The sequence below is a fragment of the Octopus bimaculoides genome, chromosome 7 (assembly GCF_046866305.1).
Source record: "Octopus bimaculoides isolate indiv1 chromosome 7, ASM4686630v1, whole genome shotgun sequence".
NCBI lineage: Eukaryota > Metazoa > Mollusca > Cephalopoda > Octopoda > Octopodidae > Octopus > Octopus bimaculoides.
The window spans coordinates 97,609,408-97,624,914 of record NC_142934.1 but is presented as its reverse complement, the minus strand read 5'-3'; the positions used below and the strand labels follow the sequence as shown (position 1 = coordinate 97,624,914).

Below are 15,507 nucleotides of genomic sequence, written 5' to 3'. Positions count from 1 at the left end.
TCTTTCTATCTGATATCTTCTCACTCTGCACTTATATTTCAGCAACAAACCAAGTGTTACATGTGGACCATTCAGCCAAATGAATACTGCCTACGATCTTGTCTCTCTGATGGTTGACAAATGGCAGTCTTCAAATTTATATCTCAAGAAAATCGTTAGGTTTATTTCTCAACGAGGTTTTATATTTGTAGTGCTTATTATCTTCTGGTGAGTATTGACTACCATTTCTGGCCTTCATGGTATTGACTACTATTACTAGCCTAGTGTCAGTCCTGGTAAAGACAATGACAGTGTAAACTTCATCATTCATAATTTACTCACTTTCTTCATCATCAGCAGCAAAAGTAACTAGCACTACCTTTCTCTTTCTTTCAGCTAATTAAAAATTATCATCATTATCTCCAATATCATCATTATGCCAATATCATCATTATTGTCACCATCAACCACCTTCATTATCGTCAATCACTGAGAGCCTCATTATTGTCACTGTCAACCATCAGCATTATCATGATGATCACTATAAGCACTATCGTCATCATTAGCCCCATCATCATCCTTTATTCTTATTAATCATATCATTATCATTAGCCATCATCATTATTGTTATCAATCTTATCCTCACCTTTATTGCCATCCCCAGTTTCATCATTTTCAAAAGTGTGTGTATCCACTGGAGTATTACATCAAAAAGCTGTGTGTGTGTGTGTGTCTTTCTTTTGTCTTTTACTTATTTTATTCATTAGATTATGGCCATGCTGGGGCACTGCCTTGAAGAATTTTAACTGAACAAATCAACCCAAGTACTTATTTTTTAAGCCTGATACTTGGGGTTAGTAGCCTGCACTATTAACCACTAAGCCATACGTTGAAGGCTGAAGGGTATATCAGCCGAAGTGTTGTGTTAACAACAAACAAGATGAGGACAAATATCTGTCAAATGTAAATAATGAACTTAGTTTTATGTCCAAATAAAAACGTGATGGCCACAGGTGGAATGTCTTTAGTAATAGGTCTACTCACTTGGGACTGACATGGAGTTAAACAAGAAAAAAAAAAGTGCTAGCAAATATTTCAAACTTGTTATAAGATCGATAACATCAGATGCTGAATAATATTTAGAATATATGTTCTTCTCTTTTTTATCTTTTTGATACAGTGTCATAGCATATTACAGTCATATTCTACTGACCAGCCATCGTAAAATGGTGAAGCTTCTTAAATACCAGCTGGATCTGGTAAGGACTAAATGTTTATTTTGCCTTTCAAATTGCATTACAAAATAATAATAATAAAAAAGAACTAACATAGCTTATTGTAGTATTTTTTCATAACTATTTCCATGTTGTTGGTATTGTGATTGTGTTTCATGATTTAACCTCATACAACTCTAATTTCAATTACACATGAACCAAGCCAACAAAAGATCCTTTCTGAGGATTCTGAGGTTTCTCATCAATCTAGAAATGGTAGCCAAATCTCCCTTTCAAACTGCACTTTCTTAAAAAAAAATTAAGGACACATTGGACATTGTATCCAAAGATTTACAAACTACATACAAAAAAGGATGGTTAATGGCAGGAACTCTTGAAATGCTTTTCATCAGAAACAATAATCATACAACAAATAGACTGGATTCCAAACTGCCCTCTGCTTTGTGCTTTTGAATTCCTCTTGAATAAAATATCCCTTGAAAAACAGATAAGGGTTTGGGATAAGATTTGTATATGACTCTAAGATGCACTCAATTGGCTGTGATCAAGTGTACTCATCATTGTACTGAAATTTTCTTCCCAAAAGGCCAATTGAATGAAATCTTATATCTAGGTGTATAACACTCTTTACATACAGGAAGCATACAGTAGACTTTACACACTTCTAGCATATCGTTTTTGCACCACAAAATATTCATACTGTACTCTTAATATTAATGAAGAATGAAGCACTCCATTTTTGTGACACGATCCCAATGTTTGGACAATAAACCTGAAAGTGTTCGGAAAAGTTAAACTTGGATAAGACTTAAATCAAAGTCCCTACATTCTCTTAGCTATCTCTTCAATATCCTGTTCAATTTACGCTACATAAACATTAGCAGGAAGATTGTTAGTACCAGTCTAGAGTGATAGATTAAGTGAAATTTCATTGGTGGTAGATTAGAAAGTGCCTTTAGAGCATAGAGTGAAATGCTTTGCAGTATTTCTTTCAGCTTTTTGCTGTCTGAGTTCAAATCTTAGCAAAGTCAACTATGTCTTTCATCCATCTGAGGGTCACTAAAATAATTTACCAATCCAGAGTAATGGATCGATAGAATTGTTAGTGTTGGATAAAATGTCTTGTAGTATTTTTTTTTCCAGTTGTTTGTGTTCTGAATGCCTGGATAATTGATTATCCATTATACATGTTAACACTATCACCTGATCTTCCACTGCTTTAGCAGAATTCAATCAGTTATTGCAAGCATCTTGGGTCTGGTCTCTTATTAGAGATTAACTTCCTCCTTTCCTCCAGTCAGTTTCAGGGAGCCCTAAAAAATTTACAGGGCCTCCTTATTTAGCAACGAAAAAGGTATTGTACGTTTTCATGCTCTGTATTAAAATAGACTTTCTATACACATCTGTCTATATGACACAACATGCCACACCCTCTTTCACTTCCCATGACACATTACAAATTACTATGTACCCCATGTCCTCATATAGCATCTCTTTGTCTTTGCAGTTTGTACAACATTATTCCATGTACACACATGCATTCAAATACACACATCGTTTTCCACATTCCTACAATATGACACAGACCACTCATCAAATTCCACACCCTTTGTTCAACTCCCAATGCATCATTCTCAGGAATGATATCACTCACACCAAACTCCACATACAACACTTACTACAATCCATATGCTGAATCCTTAAATATACCTTATATATTAATCTCCATGAGTTGCACATCACTCACCAAATTTTCTTAACCACATTTCATGTATCCTACTCCACTCACTATATGTCATCTATGTTCCTAATATGCTGCCACCCTACATACACTTCTTACCATTTTTTACATTACATTCCAATGTGCACACTTCAAGTGTCACATTAATAACTATGCTATCTTCTCTCTATAGGAAGGCAAGAACAAGCAGTTCTTGTTGACATTGATGAACAAAGCCAGGCAAACAGATGATGAAAAGTCAAGTAGGAGGAGATAGGAATATAATTGTTGTAAGTAATAAATATCTTGATTTTTCTGTATAAATTAGTGTAAATACAATCACAGATGAGTGTGGATGTTACTATAGAGTAGTTTAGAGGCTTACTGCTACTGCGTAGAGGTTTCCATAGGGCAAATGTTATGGTCAGTCATAGAGTAGTGATGAAACTATTATGAGGTGAGGCAAATTGGGAAACCAGTTATTGCCTGTCATAACCATTCCACTTCACTTACATCATTGTTGTGATCTTAACCCATTAACAGCTAATGTCCCATTTTTAAGACAGAGATTGTAAATTTTAATATAAGACTTTTGTTATATATATTTCATATTTACAGCATAATAGAAATTGGCAATATAGAAAGAGAAATATAATCAAAGAGCCCTCAGTAGCTAAGAAAATGTCAACATTTATAAATATTCTTAGCTGAATTATGACCTTCAATGGTGCAAAGAAAGGTATGAGCAATACTACACACAGCCTTATTTTGATCTCAGTGGTTCATCCACTTCAAGGTGGTATGACTTAACTCCAATACACAGCAGTAGCAATGTAGTTTGCAATACTGGATTAAGTTTGTTAGGTGGGAAATGCTACTTGCCATAGATTTGTATCTCTCCATGATTGAAAGGTGAGTAGCGAAGTGGTCTCTGTAATTCTAAGTTTGATTCTTGACACAATGACATGTTCATCATACTGTTCATCTTCTATTCTAACATCTCCCTCAATCATATATTTAAGTATGTAGGTTATTTGAATTTTTGTTCCATTGTAAGGATAATTAACCTTATCTAAATTTTACAATATCAGTAAAACATACACTGTCTTCAAGGTCAAAGTGTAGGAATGGGGTTACAGTGACTTGGGAACTCTATTGGATAAGTCTACAGAGTTTTTTCATCATTACATGAAACACTACTTTTGTAAACTGTTTTTCCATCCAATAAGTTGATGATTTCATAATTTCCTCATTTATAGAATCAACACAGTGATCAAGTTTTTTGTTGGAGCTAGGTCCTTTAATGAAGAGAGCTGGAAGTGCATCATAGCTACTAATGTAGCATTAAGGATTGTCTCTGTACTTGATCTACCATAATATTATTTGCTTAGGTTTCAATGATCCTTTTGAATGTATTAGAGTCAATCATCTGAGATCTTTCTCTCAACCACACCTCAGTGGATTGAGGTTTGGTGACCTAGGCCATGTGTCTGGGAGATCATGATCATGGAGATTGGTATGCATCCATGCTTAGGTTATCCTAGCCTTATGAGATGGCACAGAGTCTTGTTGGAAGACATATGGTCTTCTGTTGCATATCTGTCTATCCAGGGCTTCACAACTTTCTCCAACACCTCTTTGTAGACATTAGCATTGACTGTTAAATCCTGTGAGAAAAAGTGAGGCAACATGACATCTCCCTCATTGCTAACAAATCCCAAAACCATCACAGTTGCTGATAACTTAGATTACATGATCATTGGAACCTCATTCAGCTCTCTGCATAACTATTTATCTGATCTTGATTGAAGTTTTTCTCATCAGAGAAAAACCAAAGTATCCCAGCCTCTTGGCTTTTTAACTTGTTTAGCAAGCGTTTTGCACTTAGCAAACAATTCTCTCTTGTCACAACATAAGCTGATCCCTCCACATCACATACAACTTGTAACAGATGTCCTCATGCACAACTTTTCTGACTGTACATTCTGAAACCTTGAAGTCCTTTACAATTGGTCTGATTGACTTTCTGGGTTTTTTATCAATTATTTCTTTGACTTTTTGTACAAAGTTATGTTGCCTGGTGGCATTAGGACTCTGTGCATGCTTTTGGTATTTAGCTGCTGATGTTGGATCCCTATCAGCAGCTTCCAGCTCTTTTCAAGGATCAGGCAACTTTCAGGAAGTGAGCTACCTCTGTGTTACTATGCTATGGTTTTAAGGCAATGATTACAGTGTGCTTTTCCATTTGCTGAGTCAACCTGATGTCTGACAATTATTCATCTGAAAAAGTAAGGTTAAAAAATATATGTTAGAAGAAAGTTAGGGCTCTTAAAAGAGGTATCCTCCAAAAACTGATGCAATCTATATAACTTTTTTTTTTCCAGGCCAGTAGCAAAATTGGTTTATCTCTAAATGTGCTGCAATTGGAATAAAGAAGGAAGTGGTTACAACACCTAGGACTTTGCAAGGAAAACCAAGCAAGAGTATAACTTGTAAATATTATTTAAAAAAAAAAGAAACAGCAAAAATTCAGAGATTCTGTTAAAAAATAAGACTATAAAAAAAAGAAAGAAAATGAAAAAATATTGCAGACTATTTCCATTTTTGAGATTTTTTTTCATATTTGTTTTTAATGAATAATTCATATCACAGAATGATTTTTTGTTTTTTGAACTGTTATACTGTGTACAAAAATATCTTGTATTCTAGAGGTGAAATGACGAAGTGGGTGAGGTCTTGATTTCAAGACCACAGTTGGGTTTTTTTTTTTTTTTAGTTGTTTATTTAATTCTATATTGCCTCAGTTCAGCTGGCTCCCATGAAAACAATGTTACAAAATCTTCTGGGAATATTACCTACATTAAAGACAGACACTTTCCAACAGTAGACATATGTGTGTGCATATATATATATATTGAAATGAAGAGTTGAAAGTTAATAATTATTTATTAACAAATTGGTAATCTTTACTTCTTACAGCCAATTTGTTAATAATAAATAATTAACTTTCAACTCTCCATTTTCTTTTCTTCATTTAACTGGATATGAACTATATGCCTAATATATAAAGGAATTAAGGGAATTTCATTCCCCAATAATACTAGTTATCAAACCAGTATTCCCTTGGATGTAACCATCCCTTTATGAGGTTAACATATCCTCTAAATAAATCTATATATATATATGCACACACATATGTACATACATACATATCTTGTCTTTTTAATACCATGAGACAGAAACAAATCTCAGGGTCATCTAATCTCCCTCTCATTTATATCTGAGATTGGTGACATTTTTATAATTCTTTTTTTTTGAAACTGTATAATAAACGTATTTTTTGTATTCTATTTTTATAATGTTTCAGTCATTTGGCTGCGACCATACTGGGGCACTGCCTTCATGGGATTTACTCAGTTATATTGACCCCAGTTCTTGATTTCAGTTTGGTATTTGTTTTATTGATTTCTATTCATTGAATTGCTAAGTTATATTATTGACATAAAGAGATTCAAATTGAAATGCTGGTAAACACATATACATACATACCTGTACATACTTATGTGTATGTGAGTGTATGCATATATATATATATATATGATGGCCATCTACTCGTGACTGAGGAAGATCATTGCTGACCTTCAGGAATGTTGTATGCTCTTGAACTAACTTATATTTTGCATCTGTGCTCTGTTGGTGGCTGAGCCCTGCTCTTGACAAGCATACACGACTGCAAACATTGCAAACAAGGCTTTCCCTATTCACAAAACCAGCAGTGCATTTTCGAGCAGCATGCTTAAGTTCTTCATGCAGAATACGTGTTCTCTCAAAGGTGCCGACCCTTTCCTTAACCTGCTTCCTCCATCTGTGGCGATGACAGGCAGAGCTCTTCCAGTCAGTCTCCTGCATATCACAAGCCTTTAATGAGGACTTGACACAGTCCTTAAATTGCAGCCTTTACATACATTCACATGCACTCATTAATCTTTAATGGGCTTCTCTGATTAGTAAATTCCATACATAAGGTATTAATAAACCTACATCTACAGCAGCAGAAGACACTTGCCAAGGGATTTGCCACTAAGAACTTGGAACTGTGTTGTGTAAAGTGGGCATCTTAACCATATGGTTACACCTGTACCAATGTATGACTGACTCTTATATAAATGTCCACATATGGCAGATATCCTGCGTGCATGTCTATTAACAGCAAATCTGCAGTGCTTTAGCTAAAATATCTTCTTTAGATATCCCATTTCCTTTACAAACACAACCAAAAAAAAAGATAAAAGTAAAAATAACTCTCCTTAGCATATATTTTTTTAATGTATGGTAGATAAGTGCTCATTATTGATTCAATGGGGTTTTCCTTCTTCTTTTGAGTTTACCTGTTTTTGTTTAACAACATGTTTACCTTAAAAGAGCAGAACTATGATCAAAGGCATTCCAGCTATGACCACACATCTTTTTATGATTATATAGCCCATGGCTGTGGTTTACAAGACTTGGAGGGCTGGCCGCTAGACTTGTGGTACACAAGCCAACTGGTGTATGGACATGACTTGATATCACATAAATCAGTACCCCTGCCTAAGGTTAAACAGGCTTTGTGCCTTAAGGGTAAGCTGGAGAGTAGAAGACCAACATAGTAAACTGTATATTATCTGGCAGAAGACAAGCCACTGTCGTATCTTCTCTAAAACAAAATCATAAATCTTCAGACTTTGGCATGGAAGTCTATGATTGCTGACACATGTAAAACTGGTGTGGAACATGGAGAGAGAGAGAACATCAACCAGCAGATGTTTCAATACAACATTAATCCAATGTGCCTTTATTTAAAATGGTATTGAGTGAAATATTTATATTTTGAGTTCAAATCATGGTCAACTTCTGGAAGTCAATAAAATAATGTATTATCCAAGTACTGGGGTCAATGTAATCAAATGTTCCTGCCCACTGAAATTTCTGACTTTGTGAATATTTAAAAAAACTGTTATCTCTAATGTTTAATAAAATAAATCTTTCTTAATATATTGATGTTAATTTAATAAAACTATACCACTTTATCAATTATATCACTTTGTCTTCATGAAAACATGTAGCATAGTGGTTAGAGTAATGTTGGGCTCAAGATCATAAGCCCATGGGTTTAATTCCTAGACTGGCAACATGTTATGTCCTTAAAAGCAATACACTTGTTACATGTTGCTCCAGTCTACTAGGTTTATCTCCAGTGGCCTTAGTGAAAGAGGTTGTGTGGTTAACCAGATTGAATGGGCTGAAGATAGACGTCTTCCATTGATTTTGCAGGTTTCAGCCAAAGGCTGCAGCCATGCTGAGGTACTGCCTTTAGTGTTGCTGTTTTTATTTCATATTTCCTGGATTTATTTCTGATGGAGTAGTGAGATGTCTGAATTCTTTAAGTTCAAAATATGAAGAGAAAAATGAAAAATACATAGAAATGCTGAAATTCAAATCTTCAGTTGGACTATTCTGGTTTCAACCAGTTATGAACAAGTGAAACTTGATGATGCCCTTTTTCTAGGAAGGAATGCAGGATATTCCAGGTGAAATTTTGAATTTGTGTTTTATTACATACCACATTGTGTATTTCTAATAGTGTATTATGATCATGTGTTCCATCCTCATTTCTTTTCCAACGTCTCTTGGACTGCATTATCTAATGTGTTCTTCCTTTTTCAAAAAATATATTTGATTTCTGATAGATGTAGCTGAGGCGTCTAGCAGAAAGTGCTTCTCACTTTAGCAGAGGGCATGTGAATTTATGTAGGAAGGTAACTAGACAAATTGAATCAACTCTAGCTCAGAGGGGATCGTGGTGGTGGTGCTGCTGCTGCACAGATACTCAAGACCAATCCAAAAAGCCACATGACTGACTTACAATGATTCACTCACAAACATTTAAGAACTCATTAGCTCACAGTGAATACAGTTTCCTTTGCTTGTGCTGCTACAACTCTCTCTGCTCTTTTGAATTGGCTAGCTGCATGCCTTTATTAAAAAATGGTTTAATCAGAGAAAGAAACCATGATACATGAGCTGCTGCACTAAGAAGCAACACATCAAGTTCTCTGGACGTCAAAGGGGACACTCTCATGACAGGTGATGATAATAAACCAGTAGGCCTAATTGACTCACCTAGAAGACCCACATTTAACCTTTATTCCAGAACTTCAAATATCTTGAATTTTCTCTTTATCCACATTTCTCCTGTAAACTCTGCATCAACCCCATTCTTCATAAAAGGCCTGAAAGGTCATAGATATTGCTACCCCTACCCTTTTTTGTAAACTCTGAAATAAAGGAAGTTGTTGAAGTTAAAACTTACCATTGTGATAATGAAAGCAAGTTATGGGGATGGTGTATACACAGAACTGATGTTTGCACAGTATGAATCAGATACACAGTTTACCAATTAAATGTTTTGGTGAAGATTTATGCTGCTTGAAAATCACGAACAGGATGTACTTTTGTACACCCTACTCAAGATAGAATGACCTAGAAAAAGCGATGCAGTTGGTTTGGGAAAGTTAGCTTGTATCAACAGTCTTCCAACTGTACAGATGTTAACCCTTTCGTTAGTATATTTCTGACCAAAATACACCCCTCATGAGTTTCAATTAAATTCTAAAATAATCATGAATTTAGATTAGTTTCATTAAACAACTGTAACTTTTTTTTACAATATCGTGAAGACGAAAATATATTGAAGTGGAAACATTAAAGATATATAGAAAACTTTGACCTCTGAACCCAACTCCCTCCCATAAAATTAAATATCTGTATCTATCTTTTCAACTCTTGGCTGTACTTTGATAACCTGTCACCTAAGTCATTTGGAACAAACAACCAGCTGAAGCGTATCAGGTAGATTTTCTGTCTGTGACCCAAATACCAACACCACCTTGATGTTGTGTATTAACAGCTCACTGCTGCAAATAGCACTAACAGTGCAGTGCTGAGTTCAAAGTCAACCAGTAAATAAATTTACAACACCTGGCTGCATACCTTGAGGGCAAGCCCTGGCAATTGCCACCATTTACCTTTCTCTTTTCGCTGCTCTACCATCCCATCTATGCTCTGATCCTTTTACTTGTGAATCTATCCTGGCACTTCCATCATCTCTCTCCTGTTTTCCCCTCTCTCTCTCTCTCTTTCCTGACTGGGTAGCCATGTATTTCCTCTACAGCAGCACACTTGAGTCTGCCCTCTTGACCATTCTCTCCCTCTCCTTCCCTTGCTTTTCCCTCTGGCTAAGTAACCAAATGTCTCTTTCACATCAGCACACCTGTTTCTGTCCTCTTGTTACTTCTCACTCTCTTGCTCTGTCCGACTAACCATGTACCTCTTCTATAGCAAGACACTTGTTTCTGCCTCTCTGTTTCTCTCTAACCTTGACTCATCTAACACAAGATCCCTTCCTCCCATCTCAAAATTCTTTGTCTTACAAGTTACTTGGTGATCCTGTCAATGCTGGTGTCACATAAAATGCATTCGATTCACACTGTAAAGTATTTGGCATTTGGTAAGACATCCAGCAGTAAAAACCATGCCAAAACTGACTTCACCTTTTGCTGGTGCCACATAAAAAACACTGTCCACTTTGCAGAGTGGTTGGTGTTAAGAAGTAAAAACCCTTCCAAACCAGACACAATAGCCTGGAATAGTCTTCTACCAGGTCAGCTCCTGTCAAACCATCCAACCCATGATAGCTTGGAAGGCAGATATTAAACAATGATGATGATGTACAAGAAGTCTTCAATATCATACCTACAATCCAGTCAGATTGCAACACTTAGATAACTAAAAATTGGATGTGAGAGATTCTTCCCCTACCTAAATGGAAGAGGATTTGAGTTTAACAATGTTAAAGAAAAAAAAAAACAATGCTCTTATTGCTTTCAGAAGAATGCAGTTTTCCTGGTACCTGTTGACAGCTAAGTAAACCAGTGTTATGGTGACAGTTATACGTTTTCATAATGAAACAGACCTTTCTTTATTCAGAATAGGTTTGACCCATCAATCGAAAAATAGACGTCTCTTACTGCTACACAGACCCAGATTAGCTCTGATTTGAGCAGGCTTAAGGCCAACAGACAACCAAAAGACTTGGTGTGATCCACTGGTTCAGATATATTACACATTTGCTGAGCTGAAAGCCATACTGCACAACCAAATTATGCAGTACTTAATCATACAGAATGTAGTGCTACTATGAGTACACTGAATTTACTTCACAAATCTATTTCTATGTCTGTGTGGTTTAGAAGTTTGCTCCCCAACCACATGGTTCCAGGTTCAGTCCCATAGCTTGGCATCTTGCGCATGGGCTTTCTACCATAACCAGGGATTGACGAAAGCCTTGTGAGTAGATATACATGTGTGTGTGTGTCTCCTTGTCTTGACAATGTGACTGTCATGTCATTCAGTTCCAATATACTGCAAAAACATGTCTAAGAGTGGGAAAAGATTGTTTTGCTTGAAAGCAGGTAGGGGTTGGTAACAAAAAAGGCATACAGTTATAGTAAATCTTCCCCCAATAAACTCCATCTGACCCATGCAAGCATGGAAAAATGGATGCTAAAAGAATGAAGATTATTCTGGTGGTATCAAAAAGATAGGACACCTTACATGTGCAGGTAGACTTTCATTTGTTTTTCTGTTGGCCAGAAATAAACAATTGCTTGTGTAGCCACATAGCAGGATGAAAATCTGAACTCCCTGAAAGGATTTGAATTTTAAACTTAAGTATCATATGAATCATGTATAAACATTAACCTTTTAGCATTCAAACCAGCCATATCCCTAATGCAGGATTAACTCAAAACAATATAAATAAACAACCATTACATTTGGCAGAAATTTGGATAATAAAGGGTTAAAGTATGCAACACTGTTGTGCAGGAAAGTGTAAAGAATATGTTAAATGTCTATTTAAATTTATACCAAAGTTTCATGTAGCTATGAGGGTGGATACTGCGAAACATTCATTGAGGATCACTGTCATCCACTCGACTTGCAACAAACCAGAGTATAGGCTTAGTAAAATAGGTGCACATATACGTGTACAAAGAAACAAAGCCCATGTGTGCAAACCAAAGAGAATTGTTCTCAATACATAAAGTAGAGTTTATATTTAATGGAAAACAGACAGTAAACCACTGACAGCTTTCCCATTATATGTTTGTCAAAATGAGCCAAGAACTGACTTAGTAAACAGACTTGACTCAATACACATTTTCTTTCAATGAAGGTAAAAGCTTAAAGCCAGTTAATTGTGAGTTGGGACTGAAATTTTCTACTTTGGGTCAGATAAGTTAAATCATCTTAGCAAACTAATTTTGTCACAACTTTCTCAAGTTTACTAGTCCCTGTTTAAACAATTCTTCTGACAGTGTTGGAGGAAAAAAGCTGTGATTTAAACTGACATGAACACAACAATATTTAAAGCGTTAATGATAAGATGTCTTTTGAAACCATCAAAATTTTGCACACATCTCACTTTTATTTACTATAAAATATATGTATAGTGACCTACAAGCTTCAGGGAAGGGAAGAAAAGTCCTTACATGTTGTCTAGTGTACAGATGTTAAGGGCTAGTAGGTGAAATATGAGGGAAATTTAAAAAAAAAAAAAAAGTATTTAGCCAGTTTTTGGCTAATTCTATGAAAATTATCTAAAACAGTTCCGGAGTTTAAGAATGACTGAACCATTTATAGAGATACAGCAAAATGTAAGATGAGAAAGAGAGTTAACCAAATAAAAAAATAAAACTTAAATGTAAATTTTCACAAAACACATTTTTCTCTTTTTTTATTTAAAAGTAAACAAATATTAAAAAAAAAAGAATTTTTTTTGTTTATGTAGTTTTTTTTTTTCTTTAATGTATTTTATATAAATATGAAGAAATTTGACTAAGAAAGGAGAAAAGAATGAGAAATATATAATAAACAAGACAAAAAAATTACAAATGAAATTAAAATAATAGAAAACAAGAACCAAAGTGAACATGTTAAGGAATATGTTAAAAAAAGTTAAGATGATATAGTGCTTTTGTTATATATTTTTTCTTTCTTTTTAATAGACTCTTCTCCCATATTTTTTACATGGTCAAATAAAATACTGATTTAAAACAAAGTGACTAAAATTAATTGTAACATACAGTTAACTGAAAGGACTGCAGACTGCCAAAAAACACGATTTAAACAAGGATTTTAAAGAGAAGAAAATACTAGGTGATCTGAAACTGCTGTTTAGATGCACTGAGAGAAGCACCCAAAAGCAGAATGAAAGGAAAGAAGAAAAAAAAACAAAACAAAAATAAATGCTGTGTGAGTAGATTAGCCAATCAGAGGGAGGGAGACAGTATATAAATCCAGTCCAATTTGTAAAGAGTCCTGTTTCTCATTAAACCATATACATTACAAAGAGTGAAATTGTCATCAGCAGTGAAATCAACTGTAGAAGTGGGGATGGAGTGGGTGGAATCTGAAACACTTGAAAGATGCACAAATTCAAAGATTTACATGAAATTTAAAAGAAAGAAAGGTATCATTAAGGTTAATTTTATAGTTTGTGTAGTTTTCAAAGTTCAATATATCCTATCTACAATAGCTGGAATTGGTATATGAAAGTAATGGAAATAATCTCAGATTTGTCAAATCATGTTCATGCAAAAGCATTGTTGTTTTGCTGGAGGAGAAACAGCCTGTTCTTCCAGTAACTTCTTTAATCACAAACTAAATCTTCCATAACACCCTAACTTTACATTTTCAAACGTGTTGGTAGGTAAAAATAGAACTCCTTGATTACCCACAAAAAGAGACAAACAGACAGAAAATAAGTGAAAATGTATGATGCTAACATTCATGATGAAAACTACAGATTCATTAGAGAAGGTTTCCTTTCACCATATATTTTCAAACAAATAAAAACAACAGTAGTAATTATGATGATGAGTTCTTTTGACGAGGCACAAGGCCAGCATTTTTGACATGGTGAGGGCACAGTTAACTGAATCAAAATAAGATTATTACTGATAGCTATCAGCCCCTTGTGGGGATGAATAGTGAAGTTTAAGCAAGATAGATTCTGAACTCTGAACCAAGAGATGAAACTAAATACTTCAATGTATCCAGTTCGGTACTACATTGCCCTTATGTTTGCATCAGCGCAAAGCCTTAGATTTTATAAAGAAGACAAAAATGAGAATTTGTTATGTTTATGCCTGTCTCAAGGGCATAAGTCAAATGATTTCAAGCAGGTAAGAAAACTGGTTTACAGACTCAGCTTACTCTTGCTCTTGACAACACTTGTAAGAGTAATGGCAACAATAAAAGACCAAGAGAAAATACAACCCAAAAATGGAAACAAGCAAATTTAAAAAAAAAAAAAAACCTCTAGGAAAGAACAAATATTAGATAAATGATGAAGGTATTAAGTCTCTTCATTCAGGAAGTATGTCCACACACATACACACACACAGATACAAACTCACATAACTATTGTACTATATATATATATATATATATATATATGTATTGTAAGATACATGTTCTTTCAGGTTTTGAGAGTATTAGTTTTCATGAGTAACCAAAATGAACAAAAACAAGAGTAGGTGAATATATGGGTGTGCATGTACCTACAATTAAAAATGGGGGAAAAAATAAAGAAACAAAAAGAAAAAACAACCAGAATCTTCAATTAATGATTAAATAGGCAATTGATTAAAAAAAATTCTAAAGTCTACTTGTTTAAATACAACATGCTTTCCATTTTTGCTGGTTCTTGCTTGAGAGAGAGAGAGAGAGAAAGAGAGAGACAGAGAAAGGGGGGAAAAAAAAAACTAAGAATTCCCCCTCTATTGTGTGTATTCATTTTTCCTCATCACTATCAGATCTGCCGGGATTAGATGTGCGACTTGACAGTGCAGCATGTGATCTGTCTGGAGATGGAGATCTGAAAATATAAAACAGGTAGACTGTAGTAACAATTATCACAATGATGATAACTAGAGGCAGTATCCAACTGTTCACACATTTATAGAAAGTATCAGAAAAACTTACAACATAACCTATACAATCTTCGCTTTGAAAAGATGTGCCTCTGTTCAAAACCTCAAGTGCCTTACCTAAGTGCAAAACTGTGGACCTCAACTCAAAACATAGAGCCTTACATTCACTATAAAAATGAAAGTATGCACACATGTGAGTGAGTGAGTGAGTGAGTGTGTGTGTACAAAAATTGGCACCAGGTGTAGCTCAAGTGGCAAATATATACACACGATTATGTGTGCATACATATATATATATATATAGATAGATAGATAGATAGGTATATACTGTATGAGCCCCATGGAAGAAATGACTAAAGAGTGGGACATTTGACAATGTGGGGTTCTCATGAAGACCCGCCTATCTCTGTGAAACCAACTTGTGGAAGCACTGTGGCCATGTATATGCACTGATGGGCACAAGTCATCAATTTCTGCCAATGTCCCTCCCTCACCCATTATCTCTTTCACTGCAAACCCAACCTTCAGACAATAT

The 15,507-nt window shown here is 35.0% G+C and overlaps 2 protein-coding genes across 5 annotated transcripts in view; one reads left to right on the top strand and one right to left on the bottom strand.

Annotated features, from left to right (window-relative positions):
• Window positions 1-7,968, top strand: part of LOC106868847 (transmembrane channel-like protein 5) — a 103,086-nt gene extending 95,118 nt beyond the window's left edge. The window contains exons 16-19 of the mRNA XM_089355716.1: window positions 43-207; window positions 1,160-1,238; window positions 3,128-3,224; window positions 5,319-7,968. Coding sequence (XP_089211842.1) covers window positions 43-207; window positions 1,160-1,238; window positions 3,128-3,211 — 328 coding nt within the window. The 3' untranslated portion in view covers window positions 3,212-3,224; window positions 5,319-7,968. The remainder of the gene's footprint in view (window positions 1-42; window positions 208-1,159; window positions 1,239-3,127; window positions 3,225-5,318) is intronic.
• Window positions 7,969-12,740: 4,772 nt separating this feature from the next.
• LOC106868844 (uncharacterized) overlaps window positions 12,741-15,507 on the bottom strand; it is a 64,709-nt gene continuing 61,942 nt past the window's right edge. For all 4 annotated transcript variants that reach the window (XM_014914280.3, XM_014914282.3, XM_014914281.3 and 1 more), the window contains one exon: window positions 12,741-14,917. In XM_014914280.3, coding sequence (XP_014769766.1) covers window positions 14,833-14,917 — 85 coding nt within the window. In that variant the 3' untranslated portion in view covers window positions 12,741-14,832. The remainder of the gene's footprint in view (window positions 14,918-15,507) is intronic.